Raw genomic sequence first — 24,765 nt, 5'->3', positions numbered from 1 at the left:
AAAATTGCAGTCGTGACTTTTTGCGACCTGCACCCTTTTCTGCTTTAATCCTATCGCAATTGTAAAATCTAACGCGCATCAGGAACGAAATATATCATCCGACTCTTTTGGCACCGTTGACGATTTTAAAATAAGATCACGTGTGGATTCTGCGATATAATTTATGTGGAACGTGCCAGGATAAGCAAACGGCCTGCTAACAATGGAAACAAAAGTCCAGCGCAATTTTAAACCATGTGTTTCTTTCTCAAATTCTAAAATTCTAACACAGTAATAAAAATATAAATTATTATTATATTGTTTTTACATAATATTAGTTATGTTAAACTATTTATCTATATTTGTTTTATGATTTTGATATCACATATGCATATAATTCCATTTTTTAACAATTTTTATAAATATTAAAATTTTAATAATAGCAATTTTTCGCTTCCATATAATTATATATAATTGAAAAATTGATAATATTGTCACATCGATCAGTTATAATCAACTAGCAATTTATTTAAATTAATTAGAGATATTGCAATACTTTTATAGGTATAGATAATTTTCTTATGTACAATAATGGATTCTAAAAAGCCAATGTTTAGTGTTCAAAATTTTCTTTAAATAAAGACACACTATGTGCAGTGACAAAACGCTTTTAATGATCGCGATATAGGCGAATTCGAAAACGTTTGAATTAACTAACATGTTTATCTCTACAACAGATCGCACTGCGCCACTGGCATTCATCCGCAGAATTATTCGATATAGCTTTAATTGACTAATTCTGTTTTCATTCACGTGTGCGTACTTCAACTGTCGCTGAATCAAACTGCCTTAACATAACAGTCTGGTTTGTTCTAAACATTCTATGAATAATTGCTATGCCCGTTTAGGAATCTCTCATAGCATTTCCATTGAAAAAGCAATTGGCTTGGTTAAATAAATACGTATCTGAATAGATAATATATCACAATATGAAGTAAAAATTTTTTCTCGTATTAGATTGATCTCTTTTATTCTTACAGACATTTCAAATTTTGTGTAAAAATTCTTTTTTCTAATTAACAAAAAAATGGTTATTATTCTTTAATAGCCGATACATGTACATTAACAAGATCAAAATATTTAAGAAAAGAAGGGAGCATTTCTCAATTTAGTTTTTCGTTTACTTTGAAAGTGAGGGCGGTAATTGAGCACATGCAAACGCTGTGTAACGGTAGCGTTTAATTAGCAGGTAAATTTGCGATCGATGCGAGGCTCCACCCTTGAAATCACGTTTTTGATTTATTTACATAAATCATACAACAGTTTATAATTAAAAATATTATTTCTATTAATCAATGTTGATACAGTAGGATATTTATATCCTTATGTTTTATAATTAATAATTAAAGATATAAAAAGCTCTTTGCTCTAAAGAGCATTTTTGCGATAATTATATCAGATAACCGAATAAATAAATTATATGCTGTGTGAGTTGCATATCTGTGAAACTACATAATTTATATTTATACAGTTAGATAATCTTAAGCGCGATAATTAACAGGAGTAACATTTTATAGCTACTATCAGGTTTAGTAATTAACATAATATAATATAGCAAATATTTGTTTAATGCGTTAGGTATTTAAACTAAATTACCCCTTTGAGAAAATATGAAGAAACGAGATATGTGCTTTGAAATAAGTACAAGCACACGTTTGATTAGAAGGAAATCGTCTCTTCGTGTGATTAGATGTATAGTATAAATTTGCAAAGAGAAATGTCACGACTTACCAGTACGTAGACCGCGAACGGCATAACGAGCACCGCGACGAGCAGATCGGCGACCGCCAAGCTGACGATGAAGTAGTTGGTGACGGTCTGCAGAGCTCGTTCCTTCACTACCGCCAAGATGACGAGCACATTACCGAAGAGCGTTAAACACGGCACGATCACGAGTATCAGGGCCCACCAGCTGTTCGACTTGTCAATCGCACCGCACTCATCCCCCGGTCGGCCAGTGTTCCCGGCGACTATCGACGACGTGCAGTTCACGCTGCTGAGGTTCAACTCGGCACCGTAACCGTCGCCGTAGTAGGCCGTCAGGTTCACGAAAACGCTGTAGTTGAGCCGGTTGATGTAGTCGTTCAAATCGTCAAAGACGAAGAGATCGGACAAGCTGCCGGTATAGTTGTCCACGCTCGGGGTAGAATACGACGACGAGGATTCTGCGAAGAAGGAAGAGGTGGAGTCCGACAAGTTCGAGACGGCGTCGGTCGTCGAGTCATCGAACCAACTCGACTCGATGCTACCGTCGACAATGTTGCTATTGTTATTCGAAAGAGCGTCACCCAGAAGATCCGCCATCTTTTCCTCCTGCACGGTTGCGGAGACCACATTGATGCTAGTATCCGCTTCTCTTCCGGGTGACTCGTTCAAAGCTCGGTGCTCGCGAGAGGTCAGCGTGAGGTTCCGGAAGATTGACCTGACGAACGAAGCATTCGTTTTCGCCTCCATCACGGTCGATCTTCGATGATCGCCTTATCTCCTCAGCCAGGCGCTGACACCGATTTCACGAGATTTTAGAGCCTCTCGCCTGAAATTCCATTTTTCTGCTTGCGTTCCACATCTTTTATCCTATATTTAAATGACTTCTTCCACTTTTCGTTTCTCTCTCTCTCTCTCTCTCTCTCTCTCTCTTTTCTCTACTTCTTCCTTTGTTTTCCTCTTTCTCTGGTTCTTTTTCTTCAACTGGACAGCACGTACGATAAGGCTTCTTGATCCTCTTTGTTGAGCAAGAAGAGAGCTACTGTTTCTAATCGACCCTTTGGCCGGTCACCCAGTTTCTAGGATCCCTGGCTTAGACGCGTATCAGTTGAATCTTTCCTCCAGGATTTCTGTAATGGAGGAAAAGTTGGCGATCACTACCAGCGTTCGCTTTTACGGAAGAATGTATGCATCGGGAACAGAAGTTTGTTTTCAAATTTTGCTCGGTAAATTGACGACGTCAAGCGAAAATTTTCCGTTTAAAAATATGACTCGAAACTAATATGTTCAACCGTCCGACGCGTACATGCGCGAGTTTAAATTATGGGTTTCTAACTTTTTAGTTTAAATATTTATGAATTTATGACAAAATCAAAATATAACGACCTCACTTTTAGTTGACAGTAAAAATGACTGTCGGTCGATTATTTGTTTGGCTAACAAAATACTCTGAAATTTTTCTTTAAATATAACTTAGGATAACATCATTTTTTTATTGCATTATTTGTAGAATTAAATTTTAAAAAAGTATTGTTTGCTTTTATATAAAAATGAGATGTTATTATCTAATTGTATCTGATTGCTTGTAATTGTAGGAATTTGTTAAAAATCTTTAATTTTTTACATTATTTTAACATTTTTAATTTGAAAGATAATATTTATCCTAAATTAATCGAAATATTCATTATTAAAGTTTCATGTGTCTGCTACGTCAGAAAACAAAATCACTTTTTATATTTTTATAATACTAACCGTTTTTCTATCAAATATTTTAACAATGCGATTCTCTTAAAAACATTTTTTTTTCTTTTTTTTTCTCCTTTTTCTCTTCTAAGCAAAACAAACGCTCTCCATTACTTTTTTTGATCGCACGGTGATTTTAATCGCGATCAAACTTTCCAAGCAAAGCGATAAATTTACGCAAGAAAACCATTCAGGCTATCGAGTATCTCTTCCCTAATGAAACATGGAAAAACTCACGGGGTCCCATCTGCGCACGGCATACCGTTCGAAACGAGTGTCTCGAGGCGCAATCTCGGAATTAAACAAAAGCTCAGCCGTGAGGCTGTCCCCACCCACCCATCCACAGATTGCTTGAAATAGGGTGCTTTCGTTCTTGGTAGGCAAAAGATCGAAAGTACACATGGGGGAAGGATTGACAGATGGACAGGCATTATAGTGTTTCTTTTCTGGCACACGCGGTGAAAGTGTGAGAAGTAGAAAGAGTAAATTGGCAAGATAGGCCTCGGAACGCAGCTATCCTCTGTAGACCCTCTTAAGAACAGAAATCATCTCCTTATCCCGCGAGGACCTTCCGTCCCCGCCGATTCTCTCCTCTACATAAAGAGAACCCAGAAGGTCGGTATATATCACGTGGCAATATCTTTCAGACTGTAAATTTCTCAGAGTATCACAGTCTACTGGCTGTAAAGTTCGTGATATATATATATATATATATATATATATATATATATATAATCTAAATTTCCGGCTGTGGAGTTCTATGTAGGCAATGTACCAGGAAGTTGCGCTTGAAGAATGGAAAGCGGGGGACAACGACGGCTTTTCTCTCGCTAAAAACCGTTCTCTTTTTCCTTCATCCATCGCGGACGATGGATTCATCAATTCTTTATTGACGTGAAACTATTCGTGCTCACGACTGCGAAAATTGAATTCTGTTGTGGTGGCTGTTTTGCAGGCGACCACGGCAAGTCGCCCATTTAATGTGTTAAGCGCAGCGAGTTCGCCGGATATGCCGAACCGACGCGTATCGAACTTGTACTGTTTTGGATTGCAAATGCGCGAATTTTTATTTCGCTCGTATGCGCTCGCACGAATGCACGCGGTAAATCTAACACATTTATTTATTGCAAAGGCGCATTGCATATCGGCGATATGAAAATAGAATGAATTGTCCTATTATTCACATTTTAGGTAATTTATGCAAGATAATATGAAAAGGCAAAATGACTATCGTATAAATACGAAGAAATATATCTATCGTATGATAGAATAAGCGCTTTATATTCATAAAATAGGTTTATATGTATGTTTCCATAAATTATTGCTTAAAACTAGGGGTGTTTAGATATTAACTATTTGTATACTTGGCTATAAATCTCATATTTTTCTATATTAAGAAAAATAGAGATCGACAAAAAGTTTATTTAAAAAAGAAAGAGTATTGATATTTAAATTGTCATTTTTAAATCCAAGAATATATTTCTAATAAAGCAATTTTATAATAATATCATACATGCGTAGCGTGTAAATTTTTTATCTGAATATAACTAAATAAATAAAAATTCAGAGAAATAAAGTGTAAAACTTAAATAAATAAAAACAACCGGAAACGACACAATGCGAAAGCTATATTTTTATAAAAAAGTTTACATTTATATGAAATTCATATTTGTGAGAACTTTTGGCATATTTTGCTAAACCGACACAAAAAAAAAAGAAATCGAGAACAGAATTTTTTAAAAAGTAAATATCTACTATACGTATACATATTTATAAGAATCTATTTAAACAAAAACGTCAAAAAAAAAGATAATCTTTGATGATATCATTAACGTCTATCGCAACAGTTTTCTAACGAATTTCACTTGTTGCGTACATAAGTAAATGTATATTTTATATCTTTAGATTCAAAATTAATTATAAATAACAATTTAAAAATTTAGAAACTATTTTAATATCTAATATAATTAAATAAATACTTATTTTAAATAACATATTATACACTTAAAAATTTTTATTAATTTAAATTATAAAATACTTTTTTGAAATCTTTTTTGCTATTACATATAAGACATGTATGTAAATAATTAATAACATATTTATATTAATAATTGCGGGGCTTATCGAATCTCCGATAAAAAATAATATATTTATCGCTCTTGTTAAAGTCAATAACGAAAACAGCAGAGATTTATCTTTGCTATTATAAAATTCGCATATAATGCAGTATCTGAGTTCGTGAAAAGTTATCGGGAAAAAAATGTAGAACGAAGACGACCCGAAGGGAAACATCCACGCATCCTGTAATTCACCTCGTATTCCCTTTTCCTTCTTTCCTTCCTCCGTCAGCACTCTCTCTTTCATCCTTCGTTCTTTATTTTTTTTTTTTGCCTAGTGCGTGTCGCGACCCTTCGTACTTCGTCCTCTGCGCTTCGAGCGACGGATACGACAAAAATGTAAGAGTGTTGAAGAAGGGTGACTGAATTTTATCAGGAGGAATGTATACCTACTGCGAACGTCAGATCTTAAACGTCCTTCCGAGGCCGCCGACATTTTAGACTGTCTCCTCGATATCGACATTCTGTAAATGTTCGCGAATGCCATTCCCAACTCCGTTCTTCCATGAATTTAAAGAAAGTAAAAGGAATCTCACGTCGCAAGTGTTTTACACACTTCATAAAATAGTATCGTTTCTCGTCGTTCACTCTTCTTATTTTGCAAAATTGCTTTGACAATATTATGTTACTTTTATTTTTTTTTCTTTGATGTGATTTAATTTATGTTAAATATTTGTATTTATAAAAAAAAATTTATAAAAATTAAAGACGTCTAGAATTTGCGGATATTGTATTACAAATGTCTTGATATACTATAAAAATATTGAAACCTTTTTAAATCTTATATAGATAACAAAGATTGCGAGCACACACACATAATGATCGTTTACGCATGATTATGGCATCAACTATTAACGCTAGTTTGAGAATAATGAGTGGACTTAGTAACGATATTCTTTCCGTTGCTTTTACAAGAAACGCGGCGTTACTTGAATATGTAAATATGCAAAGCGATATTAATCCCTAGTGAAGAGAACACAGTGTTGAAATTTTGTTCCCGACATTTGACGTCGTTGTTGCTGTGCCCGCTCACCCTTTTCTATAAAACTTCATGCATTATTCCACGCTGATGCACAGAAAGAAGAAAGTACCAAAATTTGACGTTTCATTTCCTCAAAAATGATGTATTATGCGCGTTATGAAAAAAATAAACCTTACAAATTCAAATAACTCATGAAATATTTCACCCTTAAGAAGCATTTAGAATTTATTTTTGTAATTCTTTATTAGATAACCTCGCGTGGTCCGGATAATTATAGTTTTGGATTAAAGACTTTTGTAAATTAACGTCAAAGAAAATAGTATATAAAGAAAGAAATCAACTAATAGAGTAATAGAATTAAGCACGAACAATATTTAATCTCGTAATATCTATTTGCGGAAAAGTACAAATGCAAATACGTAAATGCAGTCTAGCTTTATCCTGGAAAATCTTCAGCGCTTTACGCTGACATGGTTAATTAGAAAAAATACCGCGCACTTGAGTAGAGTATGTATTGTTAAAATTGTGTCTTTGAGTAAATTGTGTGAGAATCTTGTATTGTCATAATTTATTCTTTCAATTTAAGGTAACTTGAGCCGGCAATTCTGTTTCTCATCTTTTACACAATGCAAGATATATTCTTTAATTTTTTTTCAGAGGAAACATATTACTCATTCTTTATTATACTTATATATTACTATTATTTTTTATTATTTTATTTCTTTTATAATTTTATTTTTAAAAGAAAAGTTATTCTATGATATTTATCAAAATTCTACATATGCGCTAAATGTGAGTAGTACAAAGATATTACTTTTATGTTTTTAAATTAATTACATAATAGAATATGGACAATATTAAATAATGTGTGACAAGAGCAAATAATCAATCAGAAGATTTGTAATTATTATTAGATGAAGATAGAAATAAACAGAAATAGATTGACATAATTGAATGCAAATATCACAGATAATTATTCGATATTTCTAATTTAATGGCATATTCTATTAATTTGACAATATTATTTCAAATTTATCTCATTTGATCAGAGTTAGGATATTATGTTATATTAATCATTTTACTAATGTCAATTGATTTGTTTTTAGCAGCAATAGCTTTTTGATACTTTTCTTTTTAATTAAAGTCAATCATAAATTTTTCGAAAATGGATTACCTTATTTTTACATTGTATTTTTGAGATCAAAAATTATAAATTTTGTTCTAAAGCTTACATTATCTTAAATCTTGAACATCGTGTTTTAATACACTACTTTCTTTAATTCCTTTTTTCGGAAATACAATAACACAAAATTTTATATTGATAGTAAAGAATAATTTCTTCAATAAATATATTCCGGTTTATCAAATTTCTCAAATTATTTTTCTACGATATTTTTGCATTTATTTTTCAATTTTTTCTTAATCTCTTAAATTTTTTATAATATCTATTATTCTGTATCATAAACTTGTTTAAAATTTTTCCATCAAAAATTGCATGTGCATGACATAATTTACGCTTTAAATGACGTTAAATCTATTCAACCAAGAAAAATTGAATGACAACGCGGCATAAATATAAAAAAAAAGCTTCAACTACGAGAGATGCATACATGTGCGCGTTCTAGTAAAAAATGATCCAGTTTTGAGGCGAGTGCTACACAAGAGAAGAACATGCGGAATATAAAAAGGTACGTGCACGCAGGAAATCTTGCAAGCGTTAATAATGCGAGTTCGTCCACTCTCGCCTAGGTTAGTCTCAAAGGATTCTGTTGTCAGCGAGCTAACTTTCACGAGCACGCAAACATGCCTTTGGTACAACTTTTCTGATCCGTCCCTCTGTGAGAATTACGCGTCAGAATGTTATTTGTTGTTGATTGCAAACATTATTATTCGTTATTGGCTGCAAACATGTGTACGCTACGGTTGATTTAAAAATTCGGACAAATGTGTAAATGTAAATAATCGACACACATATCTAGATATTTTTTTTCCCTGTATAACTTAAATAAAAAAATGCAAAATATAAAGTAAAAAAACACTTATATTCTATAATATGTAATATTTTAAAATATATCTGCCAAAAGAATTTTTTAAAATCCTGACTCAAAATGATAACATTTGCATTTATAATAAATAAAATGAATTATTAAATGTGATAAAAATAGATATTGATTTTTTAATATAGCATAGTAATATAGTCTTCATTTTTACAAGAACTGAGTCAAATTGATCAAATTGATCGTATATCATGTGAGTTTTCAATATAATCTAACAATTTATCTTTGTTTTTCGTAAATGTAATATGCTGGTTCATGTGACGTATGATATATTGATGCTTATATGGTTGTGATGCAATAATAATATAAAACGCGATATTATATTAATGAAAAATGAACGCTCCTATTTGCACGCGACAGTCGTCAGTGGAACAAAAATTTGAGAAATGAAAATGTCGCACTAATTGTGAATCGGCGCTAATTGACCTGTACGTCAATGTATACGGTGATCTCACTTGTGATTTCTATTTGATATTTAAAGCGTCATTAGGACTGCAATCTCCAGTTTCAAATAAAAAAAGATAATATTTAAAAGCCTGTTTAATATAAAGCTAGAATATTGCTGTACTATTTGTTCATTGAATTTCACAGTTTATTAGTTACCTAGTCAATTACTCTTTTGTATAAAGGGGCAATTAAAGTTAAACAAACGACTCATTAAACAGATTCATTCTTTACGTAACTGTATCATCTATAATTTGACTTCACGGAAATAAAATAAATGGTCATCCGATGCGTATTGCTGTTCATAAATTTTCAATTTGTTGCCATCAATTTCACGTTTTTCAAGACACACTTCCATGCTCTATGAAATATTCAAATGCACAGGAAAAAAATTTTAGAATTGTTTTCAAATATTAAATTGTCGCATGTAACGATTTCTGCTGTGATAAAGGCAGAAAATATTCCCGCAATATATTATTGGCAATTTTTATCTCGCCAGGAAGGCAACATTTTTCTTCTTCTTTGTACGTAACGTTGTTTTCTGTCTTTCAAAAAATGAAATCGTATCGCTCTAGATTGATCGTTCTTGTGCAGCAGTTGCGGCAAAGAATACCGTATATCGTAAGGAGAGAGAAAAATATGATTCTCCACCGAGCGACTTAGATTAATCGGTGAAATAATGATATAATTAATTACATACAATTAGCACGAAACTTCGCTAATGCGGACTCCTTCCTGCCTGCTATTCTGTTAGACATTTGGTGCGCCATTTGGGTGAGAAATGATCTTGAGGAATTATCTTGAGTACTGCAATATGTATCCAAAGTAGGACTCTAATATTTAGTTTTAAGTTTAAAAAATAATAAATATACAGAGTTTCAATAATTCTTAATAATTATCTAAAGTATTTTTACATATTTATAATATCTTGATTTAAAAGAACATTATTTTTCAATGAGATACGAATGTAATTACAGACATGATTCAATTACATTCAATAAAAAATAAAATTTTAAGCAAACAAATTAGATATGTAACATTTCATACACAAAAATTAATTTGATATGCTGTGATAAAAGCTGTAATTGAATCACAGTATATCGATATTTGTCTATAAATATGGAACTCTTTCTCTTCCGGCATGATAGAAATTTCAATATTAATATACGATCATAAAAGATCGTTGTATTAACTTTGTACACATTATCCCAGATTGAATAATTAACAATTTAGTCCGAATTAATATGTGATAATTACTAACTATATATGTGTGTCGCGGCACAAATATTCCTATATGACACACGATATCGACAAACATTAATAATTAAATAAAATGAACCTAAAAGAGTAAAATTTGACATATGCTAATATTTACAAACCAATGTCACGCACATTATAATTGTGAATAATTATTATTTGGATAAAAATATAGCTTGCAATAAAAAAAAATTATTTAAAAAAGAAACTGTTAGGCATAGCAATAACATTTTTTCTTTTGGTATATATTTTAAGGTTTATATAAGTTTTTATATATAAGTTATAAATAAATGCAAATATCATAGTTTTCGATAAAACAGTTTGTGACACTTTTACGATATTAATTTCTAGATATCATTGCAAACTGTTGAGTGATTTTATAAGACTGCCCTTTATAAAATAAATAAAATGTAATTATGTATAAAATCATTATAATACATTATTTATATATTTATATATATAATATATAATATATTTTATACTAATATTATTTTGTAGATGTCCATCTATAAAATAATATTTACAACTATAAGTAAAATAATTATTATAAAATTAATGTATATATATATATATATATATATATATATATGAAATTTGAATAAATTTGCTAAAATTATATTTTGTCAATTGAAAGACCAATACGATAACAATATCAAAAAAATTATTTTAAAAATCTTATTTTGAAAAAAAAATTGTAACTGTAAGTGTGTCTAACATGATATGCGTAATAATATGAAGATAAATAAAGTATGTTTATACTCGGTCGTCACAGTCATCATTTTTCTTTGTCAACGTTACATTGGCATACATATAATAATAGTGACGCAACAAATAATGGCAGAGAAACATGTTCTATTAAATTAACTGAAAAAGATTCCTGCTTTTTCTACTGCATTCAATCGATTCTCGTTTAAAAATGCGACAGAATTCCATACGTATATAAGGACTGCTTTAATTCTCTCTTCTGTTTCCGGCGATAACTTTCTGCTTTTCACATTATAAAAGCGCGAAACGAGCAAAAAGTAAACTGTATAATTTCTGATTAGGTGACCGTTTTTACGCAATTGTTTTTGCCTCTTTCAATAAAAAATTATATAAATCATGAATTTTTTATTGAATATTATCTAGTTATAGATCTGATGCATCTTTATTCCATCAAATTTTCATATAATTTTAGAACAGAAGGATGCTATTGCTAAATTTTCTAGCGATATTTAATATGCAATAATATTACTACGAAAAAAAACAAATTTCATTAAAAAATTTTATTTGGAACATGATTTCTTTTTGTAGATATTATTTGCAAATATCGTACATGTTTTTAAAGCGAATATTTGGATAATGGCAAACATTGTGCAAACATAAAAATTGTATGCTATATGATATCTAGAAAATATTCTCAATTTTAAAAATATATTAATAAAATTTCCGAAAAAGATGTGGAATTTTTCGCATATATTAGAATAAAACCAAATAATATAATAATCTTAGAATAAGGCCAAAAGATGGACACTGATAATATATTTTAAAATTCAAAAAATGATTACTTAATATAAAGAAATATAAAGAAAAAATGTAAATAGAACAGAAAGATTTTTATTTAAACAAATTTTTGTTACGTTTAATTATAGAGAAAAGTTTTCATTTACTCTTAGGGAAAGAGTCGAGCCCATAAGTTCTCTCAATAATAACTCAATGTGCTAAATACACACAGATTGTAAGTGTACCCAGGAATTTGTAAAATACCGTACATTCAGGGAATTACTGAAATTACCTTGTCAACTACTGGACTGGAGAACTGCCGTGAGTGCCGGAATCGATTCAATTGCGCCTGAAAAAGCGAAGTGGTCTGCCGAGAATCCATTTGCACAAAATTCACCGATTACTAGCCCTACAGCTTATGTTACTATGTAATTTCAAAACATTGAAGGCATTTTAAAACCTCCTTATTCAACGATATCGCAAACGTAGTAAATGAAAATCAACTTTGCCCGAGAAAATTAAATCATTTACAGATTTCCAGACAATTATTTATTTAATCATCTAAATAAAAATATATAATAAATATACAATAAATTTTTTTATAATATTTAGAGAGATATTGCATTTAATTTGTATTAATATAATTGTTGAATTTTTATATGTGCATATGTGTGTATATGTGTATGTATGTATATTTAATATTTTGTTCCTGCATTGGTTATTACTGAGGTATATGATTTTTAACTTAAAAGATGTATAGAGGCTACAGTTTTTCTTTTTCAAAATCATAAGTTTTGTTCAGCATTTTTGCGATAGATAAAATGGGAATTTTTTTTGATTTGCAATTGTATCATAAATATTTTGACATTGCACAAGTTAAGTTTGTTCATATAATTAAAATATAGATAAGTAATTGTTAATATACATATTTCAATTATTAGAATACATTTTATGTACTTTTAAGTCAAATTAATTTCATAGTATGTAATTGTTTTACTTCAGAAAAAAATATACAAGTGAATGCAATAAAGAAAAAAATGAATAATAAAAAATAATAATAAGAATAAATATAAATTTATTTACCTGTTTACACATATAACCGAACTATGTATCGGTGTGTACAATCATAAATATTATATAATTACTATGCATAGAGAATCCAATCTAAGTTATTCATATGTAATTAGTATGTGCATGCGCGCAATATTCATTATTTACTCGCTTCGGATAAAAGCCAATTTAAATGGAATAGATTCGACGAAAATCAACATTGATAACAGAGAAGAGAGTCGAGATTAATTTTGCATTTGATGGGCATTCTACTAAAAAGTGTCCATGCCGCAAAAAAAACATTTTTTTCTGATTATAACGCTGAATAAAACCGAGTATTTGTGTTCTCTCTCTGCATAAATTTAATAAAAATAATGTAATTTTCTCTCTGAAGCTGCAAAAAGGTAAAAAAAAACAACACACTGACAACCGAATACATTTGATTTCCCTCTTCGCAATCCACTTTGCCCTACGCCCTCGTACAGAAAGGCTTATCAACCCGCATGCATTCCCAGAGACGGTAATGAAAATGCCTTCGGAATATTTCACGTGCCCCTTTAATATATCAAGGGATGCAAGGGTAGAGGGAAAAAGTAAGAAGGAAGGAAGAAGGAACGAAGAAAAAGCTGCTGTCGATGTCGAAACGGAGGTAAAAAGGCAGTAAAAGAATCCCTTCCATCCCTGTGTGTTACACTCTTTACTCTCCGCGGTCTTCTCATTTATAGACCTTAATTCGTGCGACACGATACCAGCCTGGAGCTAGCATCTTTCTATCTCGCTTCATCTCCATAAAATTGACTTATCATTGTTATGGACACATTAAAAAAGATTTTTCACGCCAGAGTATGTTAAAACAATGAAACGTGACAATATTACTTAGCGTCCAAAAATATACAGAGTACTGAGAGAATTATTGCTTATTATTGACACAATTATGAATATAATATTGCATTTATTTTTTTTTACAACAGAAGTAAAATTATTACGTTTGAAAATTGTTTGATTTTATTTACATTTTAAGATTCTTTGGAAGTGATTATTTATTTATTCCAACTAATCGTTTTGAAAAACACTAGATATTTTTTTGAACTCAACCTTATATAGACGATGCATTCAATTAACGCTTGTCTCAAGCGTTTCCCTCGCAGATAATAAATCGCCGTCCCTCTCGTATCGTATTTTAATTATCAGGTGATCCAGGCCTGCTTAGCAATTCAAATCGCACACGTGACTACGCCCTTGACATCACCGACGTGAAGGACCTTGGGTCAACGAAATTGGCGTGCCAGCAACACGCGACAGCGACACGGGTCGGACTTACCGTCCATCCCGGCAGCAACGGTCGTGCGACGACGATCGACGATTATCCGCGACGGGACGCTCCCAGATCGCGACGGATCTTGCGCGCGATCGATCCATCGAATCGCGACGTCGCGTGGTCGACACGGTCTATGGGGTTCGGCATCCGCGTTGTCCTGGACTCGGCATATCGGAGTGTACCCGATTCATCGACACCCCTCGACGCAAGTATACCGTCACTTTCGACGCAGTCACCACCCGACGATGTGTCACGCACAGACGTCGTCGACATGATGTCACGCGTACATGGCGAAGCGCTCCTCGTGTCGCGTGATCGCTAAAATCGAGCAGACTCGAGAGAGAAAGAGAGAGAGAGGAAGAAAGAGATGTCGAAAAAAAAAAATGAGAAGGAGAGGATGCAACCACGCCACGAGGGAAGCCTGCTCGATCTCTTCAGTCTGCTATCGTTTCGATTATCCGCGTCATGTGACGGTGGTATACACAGGAAGCCGCCTTAAGCTATGCCATTCAGCGCCGGCGGATTGCCTGAGATATTTTGCGACGGCATCGGAAACCCCGTCGACGTCGTATCCGATCTATGGGGCGGCATTCTGCCGGCAGAGGAGCTTATTAAATTCTCCGTGGAAACGGCACTTATGCTCCTTCCTCGGCTCTCGCGATCGTTGCTCGACCTTTCTCGTGTAAACTTTGTCTCCGCTCACGTATGCTCGATCGTACCTTAATTTCCCTCCTTCACAGTTTATTCTCTGTTTTTATTCTCCCTCTCACAATTGATTTGCCTCTCCTTCGCCACTCTTTGATCCTTTTTCAATTAAGCGATAATTACAGGTCTGAATGAACAATGACGACGGACACCACGTTAATCCGATCCGCCGATATTTCCGGCTAATTTGGCTTCGTTGCTCACCTTCGATCGACGTTAAATTTCCTAGCCGGAAATTCAGTCCTCCACGATTGAATTCAAACTGATGATGAAACGCGTGTACGCGCCACACACGTTGGTCCATAAGAGCGTCACTGATCAACGAAAGCGAGCGATTTTATCGCAAATCCTTAATTGATCACCAAATTTTTTTTATTATGAGATCTAAAGAGAAATGTCAATTTTTGAGCTAAGTCCCACTTTAAACTTACAAAGCTTTGTTCCCGCGATTTTCTACCGACAAACGCGCACGTCACACGATGGAATCTTTAAAAACGATGGAGAGAGATCTTATAATATATGTCTCTGGATCCCGATCGATTCGCAAGCGACAATCATCCAGAGTCCGGCTTGCAATTTGTTGCACGAAAACGGTCGGCTGCCACAATGCGCTGCCTGAGATACCTGTGGATTCCGGCAAACGACGACCGAATGATTGGCGCGATCGCCAAGTGTCAAATGTCTATTGACATTGCCGGACGACGGCGAATCTTAACGTGGACCAGAATTGATTGGCGTTGTTGTCCAGGAGTAGCATCACATTGCCATCGCCATCGTCGTCGTCGTCGTCGTCGCTTATCTCGATCGGCCAGGCAGCACTTTCGAGCCACGTCGTGAAACGTACGGCGAGCGACTGGCTGTCTGCTCGAGTTTCCACACCACCTCGAATCCCGAATGCTCGCGCGCGCTCGAGAGGGGTTGGAGGTTGGCGAGGGAGAAAGAGAGGGAGAGACCGAGAGAGGAAGAGAGAAAGCGCGAGAGGGGACTCCACCCTTTCCCACCCTTAAAGCCCTCTCGCGCGCACGCTGCCTGCGACCAACCCCTAATTCTCAACCCTCCTCCATCAGCTTCTACTCCTCCTCTGTGACGGCGCTGGCCGTTCCCGTTCTATACCACTCGTTTCTTTCACTTTCCGTCCTTCTCTTTCCCTGTAGGGTCTTTTTCGCAGTCCTTTCTTGATTGTCTCTGAGGTTGCGAGTCTGCTCAAATTTGTTGGCACAGATCCTGCAGGTCTCTGTTGCCTGCCGGCGAATATGACGACACTGGGCTTTGATTACAGCACGTCTGTATCATGCTATCTGATACTATTAGCGCTCAGGGAATTGCACGTTATGAGAAGAGTGTGAGTTGCTCTAATGAGTTCGACTGTCTTTTTATCGCCGATTTTTTTTTCCTGAAAACCAACTGCAGATTCTACACAATATCGTGCAAATATTAATGTTAAAAAAAAAAGACAAAAAAATTTAGATAAATATAATTAATTTAAATATTACTCTAAAGTGATTAAAAGAGATAAGAGAATACAGTTTCATAAAATTGGATATTGTTATAATAATTTGTTATACATATAACATTTTTTTGTAAAAAACTTTAGTTTTTCAATTAATTATTTATAATATATTATCTAAAGAATATATCAAGTAATATGTATCGTAAATAATTGCGAATGTTACTATTATTTCTGAATCACGATTTTAATGTATATTTCATTCATAAACATTTATTAAATTTTGATTAGTGATCATGCAGATTTGTAAGAAAGATTTTTACTTTCTATTTTTGAAAATTCAGAATTTAAAATAAAACTCAGAAATATTAAAACATTTTTGGAGCAATTATTTATATATTATTGTTTATTAATTATAATTTAAAATTCTCATAGAAATGCTCATACATAAGTGTAATAATTTTATACTCGTAATATAACGTGAAAAAATTTGTATACATTTTAACATTGAACTAGTCTGACGAAAAATTTGTGTAAGATTTTTTATTCACACATACATAATTATTTTACATTTTTATCTCTCGCAGACATGCATATATTAGCTTATAGTATCTCAAGTTCCAAGTTTGTTAAAGAAGATAATCAAATTGGAAATAATATCAATGGTTAATTAATCTCGTATCTAAATATATTGAAATATTTTGCATATATATATTAGCTGGAAAATTTGATATATTATTATGCCTTACAATTAATTATAACTAAATTATATTAAATTTATTTTAATAATTAGAGTGCGTAATGTTCACAATATGGAAATCACATATTATTGCCATGCAGATGCTTACCATTATACAATTATTATTAATCATCTACGTTATTCTGCAAGTTACAGTTATGATAATAAAGTGTCGTAGTAGCTTAAGCTGCAGCAAAAATCAATAATCTATAGTCATATCCCCTTGATTCGCGATCGCTTGACCTATATAATTTTTTAGCCGTATAATTTTCATAATGGATGAAGTAACATCGACATGCTTGTTTTCTGAACACATCAAATTAACATTATAATCAGTCTTCGTCAGAATTACGTCAATTACAGTTAATATACTATAATAACGAAGACGAAATATTTCCGTAATCTATGTCAGATATAGATGTATAATGTGTGATATAATAGATTTTGAAGAGAGAAAGAGAGAGAGAGAGAGAAAGAGAGAGAGAGAAAACAGCTATATATATATATATATATATATATATATATATATATATATATATTTGTATAAAATATCTTTTTGATTATTTTAAAATTAACATTTGCAAAATATCGTATTATTATATGAATAGATATGCTCGTCATATTGAGAAGAGTGTTTCAATAATATTAGATCAAATGCTATTTTGAATTTCAAATGACATAAGTTCATAAAAGTTGTCTCATAAAAGTCAGGATCCCACAGATAGTTGAATCCGGCGCGCAGGAGGAGGAAAACGTCGGTGGGGCAAGCAAAGAAATTTATAGTTTTCAATTTTCCGTCTGTCCAAACATGCGGGACGCAGTCGTATGCAAGCAAGGCATTCTCTCATTTAACTCGTCCATATGACATGCTCTTTGTTCCTGAGAAAAATGAGACATGTTGTCTCTCTCTTGTGAAGATTTTTCATCACCAGTGATCAATAATCTACGAGCTCACAATAACGAGAAATACGATTTTACATGTCACTACACAAGCACTAGTACAAGCGCGGAAAAAATATATTTGACAATCTAAATATGTCTTTTTAGAGCGTAACAAATTTTTACAAATGATAGTCTAAAACTGATATTTTTACTTGTGTCAAAATAAAAAATAATAAATGTTAATGTTACATTTCTGTTTAATACTGCATGCATTGTTTTCATCCGATTAATATTGTTATATTTTTATCATATTGTTAATATACGTTTGCATCCTGAGAACGCATATATCTTAGAGTTAGACATATATAAGTTTATTATTTTTGCGTTCATAAAACGTACACGTTTTATAATATTTTGTGTTTACGTCAAAAAAACTGTTTACTGATTCCTTTGTTTGGCAACTTCACCAAGACAGACCACAACGGAAACTACCTAAATCAGAAAAGAAACGGAAAGCTCTCAAATTTTTTTCTACAAGAGAACAAAGTTTTAAAAGATCTATAGTTTCTCATGATTTATTGTGAAATTATAAAACTATAAATTCAGACACGTGTGCATAACATTTTCCATGCATGAATCAAAATACATATGTTTCTTCCAACGAGTTTTATATGTATTAAATGATTAATTACTTTCAGCATCTATAGCAATTTCATATGCATATATTCCCGTTTTGCTTTTCTGTTTTATACAATTATATATAGATTAAACAATGACAAGGATAAATGGTCATTTAGTAAACAGATATTGATTAGTAGATGAAAGGCCGAAAATCCTATTGATTAATCCTAATTTTACAAGAATTGATGTAAATAATTTATTTACTGTAACAATTGACATTGTGTTACAATTTATTTGATCCTACATTACTATTTGGCATTCCTCAAAAGCTATACAATTATGTCTGCAGGAAGGCTATCAGCATATTTATTTATTTATCAATACGTCAATACATTGGATTGAATAGCGATTAATCGATTACTACAACATGTCAAGGTAAAAATCGAATGTAATACATGTCCATCCGTAAATGGTGCAGATAAATCGGTCGATTTTGTATAATTTTACGCAATTTGACCGCTTTTATTGGAACGAGCCAATGAAGTCCAACAATGATGCAATAAAACGCAAAATGTCCGATATCTTATGATTAAATCGCATGAATAAGCAGTTAGTATGAAAAATCATTTATTGTCATTACAAATGAAATTAATTAGACAAATTAACCTGTTCACTGTACAGTAATCAGCATTGATGCACATTTAGCGGTACATTATCTCACACAGAAATCCTACATATTTGCGTCAACATTGATGATTGCTCATTTACATATTATTGCATACGATACGACGCATTAGATGGATTATAAATTCAGTAAATCCAATTCGAAAGCATCAAATAAGTTGTTTTAGAATATATATGTATTTTAATTAGATTCCCCTGAAAATAATAAATAACTAAAAATAATAGAATAAGAAATTTTCTATTTTTTTTAAATAATTAAAATTAATAAATTATTACATGTATTAATTTAAAGCAAGTATGTGCCAACATAAGTGATACAAATTGTATAAATTTAAAAGAATACAAATAATTTAAAAGAAAACTATAGCAATTTAAAATAAAATTTTAAAGAATACAAACAATTCCATTTAAACAAGTAAACAACAAATTAGCGTGACAAAAAAAACATAACATAAAAAAATTTTATAAACAAATAAATATAAAATAGCCTTATGAAGCAATTAGTTTCTATTTGACTTTTCTCTTTATGGATGGGAGAGAAAAATATACAATAATATTTTAATAAGGTATATTACGAGATTAATAACAGAATATGCTGATTACAGCTCGGCGATACTGCTTTACTCCATCTTGAGTCACTTCTCAAGCATAGATGGAAGTCTATTCTAAAGTTACAGTCAGGGTATGCTTCCAATCTGTTGAAAATGATCGAGTTTCAGCGTTGTATACGAACACTAGGGTAGATTGTACTAGCAATTATCCCATGATTGACCGTCTAGATTAATAAAGTTATAATTACTATATGTCGCATGTATTAACGTGGATCAGATCAAGCGCCTAGATAAACACGATTTACTTCATGCAAGTAATGCAGAAACGCTATATATCGCGATGTGGTCATATTAATCCCGAAAAACCAGACACATATGTAATTTGAATTTATTAATGGATTAAATAAATGATAATTGTGGCGATTTGTGATAATTGCGAGAGCTTCAACTTTAATAATATATATTCCTTTAAATTCATTAACATAGATATTCCGTTATAAATGCAAAGTCATATCAACTCCATTATATACACACACATACTTGTACATTTCGGTTACTGATACATTTTACAATGCAAGATATGAAATATTAATCATAATGCTTTCGCCGTACCGCTACCTGGGATTAAATTTATATTTGATTTATTAGGATGATTATATGCGAGGATAAAAGATATATTTTGTCTAAAATTTTTAAGTCTAATGCAAATCTCAAAATATATCTCAATTATATCTTGAGATATTTTTCATAATCATTAATATTAAAATAGCAATATAAATGAATATAAATATATTTATTTCTTTTTTATGAATGTGAATTAAAGACAATACATGAAGAGCTTGTGCATTTATTTTTTTTTTTTTTACTACAAAATTTGTTCATCAATTACAGGAACGATACACAAGAATGAGCAAAATAAATTGTTTGCATGATTTGAACGTCTAAACATTTGTATTTGATCGTTCTGCGAGTATCTCTATTTTCGATTCATGACAAGCAACTCAGTTTATCCTTGTATCAACATTCCGGTTCAAATATTGACGCACTCCACCGTGCTTTGGCGCAAGTTTCTTATTACATGCGCATAATTTGCGCAAAAAATATCATCCATCATTCCCGCTAGCGCATTATCCATTGTCGACAAATTTTGCACTGAAGATATATGCACTTTCTGCTTTAACTCTTTCAGCTTCAATATTCTTCAATAAAAAAAAAACAAAGAAAAACTTTTTCGTTCGTGTTTCAAATATAAAATATAAAAAGAAAGATCGATGTATCTTGGTAAACAAATTTAGCAATCAGTTGACATTAGATATAAATATTTAAGGAGATTTTATGACACTGCTATTTACTTTTAATTTCATGATTGCTGTAGAACACATTTTTACGATAAAGAATAATTTATAATACTTCTCACTGTTTTATAATTAAGTTTGGCTCGCTCCTTGATTTTAAGCTAATATTTTATACAACAAAAGTCAAACCTGTTCAGAGAGGACCGCGCACTTTCACGGCTCGTTTTCAGGCATCGCAAACTCGTGAGACATGTCTTTCAATAAGGCAGTACACCACGAATATTCGTCTGCTCTGAGAATCTGAGAAGATTCTATCGTGGTGCGGTTTTGAAATTCCGTCGATATTTACCCGTATTGCTTCGTCGATACCGATAATCGACTTGCTTGCGCAGCAAAAGAGAGAGAAGCGCGTGTTCACTGACGCTTAAATAAATTCATTTATTTCTATTTATCCCACTTTCGCACATTCTTCCACGCTACGGGAAAGATACGTCGATGTGTAATGCAATGGAATACAAGTGAACCCCGCCCGAAGATACACCGATCTCATATTGGAAAAGCAAAGAACATATAAAACAGATGCAAAGCATGTTATGTTGAAATGAGCAAACTTTAAAAATTATAACGAATAAAGTCAGTATTATACATTTTTCTAAAATAACTGGTGATGGAAAAATATTTATTGATAAAGAAAAATAAGAGTGCTTTGTAAAGACATATTTTTCTAAATTTTTAATTTATTATATCTTTTTTTTTATTTATTTCCGATTTATATAATTTTTCCGAATATATACTTCATTAAGAACGCTACTTAATATTGCAACAGTTATGAATTAAAATATTTTTTTAAGAATAAGATAACACATCGAGTGACATTTAAATTATATATAGAGGTGAATATTACAGATGGAGAAAATATATGTTATTGAAAGTGATCTTTGGAAAAAAAATATCGTCGAGTATCCATGTTTATCTTTTCCGAACATCGCTGTCTTTGAAAATATTTTTTACGAGAGGCAAATTTTGGCGCAGACATACAGAGGTGCGCCTTGGTATATTCCCCGATGCTTTGCTCCAGGTCAACATACGCGTAACCGCCGTTCGCACCGCTCCCGTTTCGAGTCGTGGTCGTCGCGGTTCCATCGAGACAGTCGTGAGCGATGCAGGGAAAACACTCGCGCGTAAATTCATCGGATATTCAGAAATGAACAGCGCCGGTAGATCGAGCTTGCATATTCATGGATTTTGTCTCTGACATATGTTTGCACGATCCGGACGTCTAATAAAGAATAGCCGCAAACGAAACCGCTTATCCTGCAACTGCGGCATTCAATGGAAAAATTTAAAATAATCTTCCTACTTTTTAGATTATTTCAATTTATTTCATTATACATATATTATAAATAGAGTATGTATTATAACGTATATGTAGAGATGCATCTAGATCTTATATATATTATGTGGAACAGAACGAATTTATTATGCTTTCAACGTCACATCATATTGTATTTTATCATATCAATATTTTTATGACATTAATAGTATGACACAAATTAAAGATGCATATTTTGATACATTTATTATTTGCATAATAATATCTGGAGTAAAGAATCTATCTCTTTATAAAGTAAAGATATTTAACTAAAGTATTTGACAAATCTATTGCATAGCAAGAACAGATTTATAAAGAATTATTAATCATATATTAAGACAAAATTATCTCTCTCTTTAATTGTTCAAAGATTTCGCAGGCTTCAAAATGCATTCAAATAAACAGGCAAATACATCTGCTCACTTTTATATATATATATATATATATATATATATATATATATATATATATATATATATATATATTTAAACGATGATTCCCAAATCGATGGGATTTATTTATGTGGACATTAATCAGATATCTTAATGCCCTCGTTTATGGTCGCACATAGACAGTTGCTTAATTCTCCCTTGAGATATCCTCATTTAGTTAATCCCATCTCACCGTACATTGCTACAATTTACAGATAGCCTTGAGGAAGGTGTAGCCTCAGTAATTCATCGCGTAAACCGCTCATGTGGTGAAACGAAGGTTTCTTGATTAAACTATCGTCGTTAAGCGGCATAAATAAACAAGAATTGGACTAAAAAAAATGTATATCATGATTTAGTTAAGAAATATCTGCGAAAAGGTTTTCTACTTCAAAGTAAGATATGATACAAGTACGTCTTAGCAAAAGAAAAAAATACATATAATCAAGAAATAATTTGTTCTAAAATTCTAAGATAAAATTAAAAAATATATATTTTTTAAATATAATACATATATCATATATATGTAAAAGCGGTTAATGTATAAAAACTCTCTCTCTCTCTCTTTTTCTCTGTTTCTCTTTCTCTTGATTATGGAAAAAGACATCTATATGGATATATTGATGAAATTTTATCTCAAATAATTCAAATTTTTGATTTTATTGGTATAACACGTAAGTAAAAAACTAAAATATTTATTTGTCTAATAATAAATCTTATCTAACAATTAATTGAAAAAATTTGCGTTATTATAATTATATGCACATATAAAGAGAGCACATATGTTACAGTATAAAATATTAAAATATCATTATTGAAATATCTGTATTGTTTCAAAAGCGTTCCACGATTTTGTACGATCTGTCTAAAACTTGCGCAATCTAAGTATAACCATTAGTCAATATTAACAATATTGGCAAGTTTGATACATTATTCGTATGTGTTGTCTATGCGTGTGTGTGTGTGTGTGTGTGTATGTATGCACATGTTTGTGAACAATCCATCAAATAAATTATTTACATGATGTATTGATGTAGCACTAACTATCTATTGCACTAATCTCTCAATTGCATCTAGTCGCATGCAAACACACACAAATAGAGATGTATTTATGTTATAATATTACATCATAATTTTTAGAATAAAACATAGAATACAAATCCATTGCCCAATTTAACGGACGTATTTAAGTCTCGTACGCGATTGCTACTCAACACGGATACGGCAGCGTAGATTAATAACATATTCATCGCGACATGCATTGCAATAGCAGTGGCTTGCATGCATCGATAATGTATGGCTGCACTGATAACGGTCAATCGCGAGGCGAGAGTATCTAAATTTAGAGCGCGCGCGGTGAGTGCCTGTTAGCCGTTAACTAAATCTTGACACTGCCGGGGGGTGCAGGTTCGGTTCTCTATGTCTCGGTTAATATTTCCCGCACGCAAGGCATTGAATAGGCGGCGTCATTGACCACCACTAAATCGATTATTACTTGTTTGCGTTTATTGGCTACGCGTAATGGAACTCGTACGTGGATCCATGTCACTTGGAAAATGTGACAATCATCGATAATTTAAATTTGTGAAATATCTTCTATTAGATAAAAGAATTTGGATGCAGAAAATGATAAAACTTTAACGATATTATTGAGATTTTTTTTAGAAAATTATATTCTTTTTTTTATGTGTATTCTAACTTCAACTTGTTTTTAAATTGCAATCTAGAAAATAATTATCGCACATATCGTAAAAATCAGATAATAGACGATTTTGCATCATACTCTCCGGATATGATAACGAAATATCATCTGTTTCTGAAATTCTAGAAACATTAATAACACAA

The 24,765-nt window shown here is 32.1% G+C and overlaps 1 protein-coding gene across 1 annotated transcript in view; it reads right to left on the bottom strand.

Annotated features, from left to right (window-relative positions):
* Nucleotides 1-15,730, bottom strand: part of LOC126853269 (dopamine D2-like receptor) — a 183,955-nt gene extending 168,225 nt beyond the window's left edge. The window contains exons 1-2 of the mRNA XM_050598868.1: nucleotides 13,971-15,730; nucleotides 1,771-2,873 (exon numbers count right to left, since the gene is read on the bottom strand). Coding sequence (XP_050454825.1) covers nucleotides 1,771-2,493 — 723 coding nt within the window. The 5' untranslated portion in view covers nucleotides 2,494-2,873; nucleotides 13,971-15,730. The remainder of the gene's footprint in view (nucleotides 1-1,770; nucleotides 2,874-13,970) is intronic.
* Between the last annotated feature and the right edge of the window lie 9,035 nt (nucleotides 15,731-24,765).

Source organism: Cataglyphis hispanica, chromosome 12 (assembly GCF_021464435.1).
Source record: "Cataglyphis hispanica isolate Lineage 1 chromosome 12, ULB_Chis1_1.0, whole genome shotgun sequence".
Classification (NCBI taxonomy): Eukaryota; Metazoa; Arthropoda; class Insecta; order Hymenoptera; family Formicidae; genus Cataglyphis; species Cataglyphis hispanica.
The sequence above is the reverse complement of the archived record's forward strand: the minus strand, read 5'-3'. Positions and strand labels throughout refer to the sequence as shown.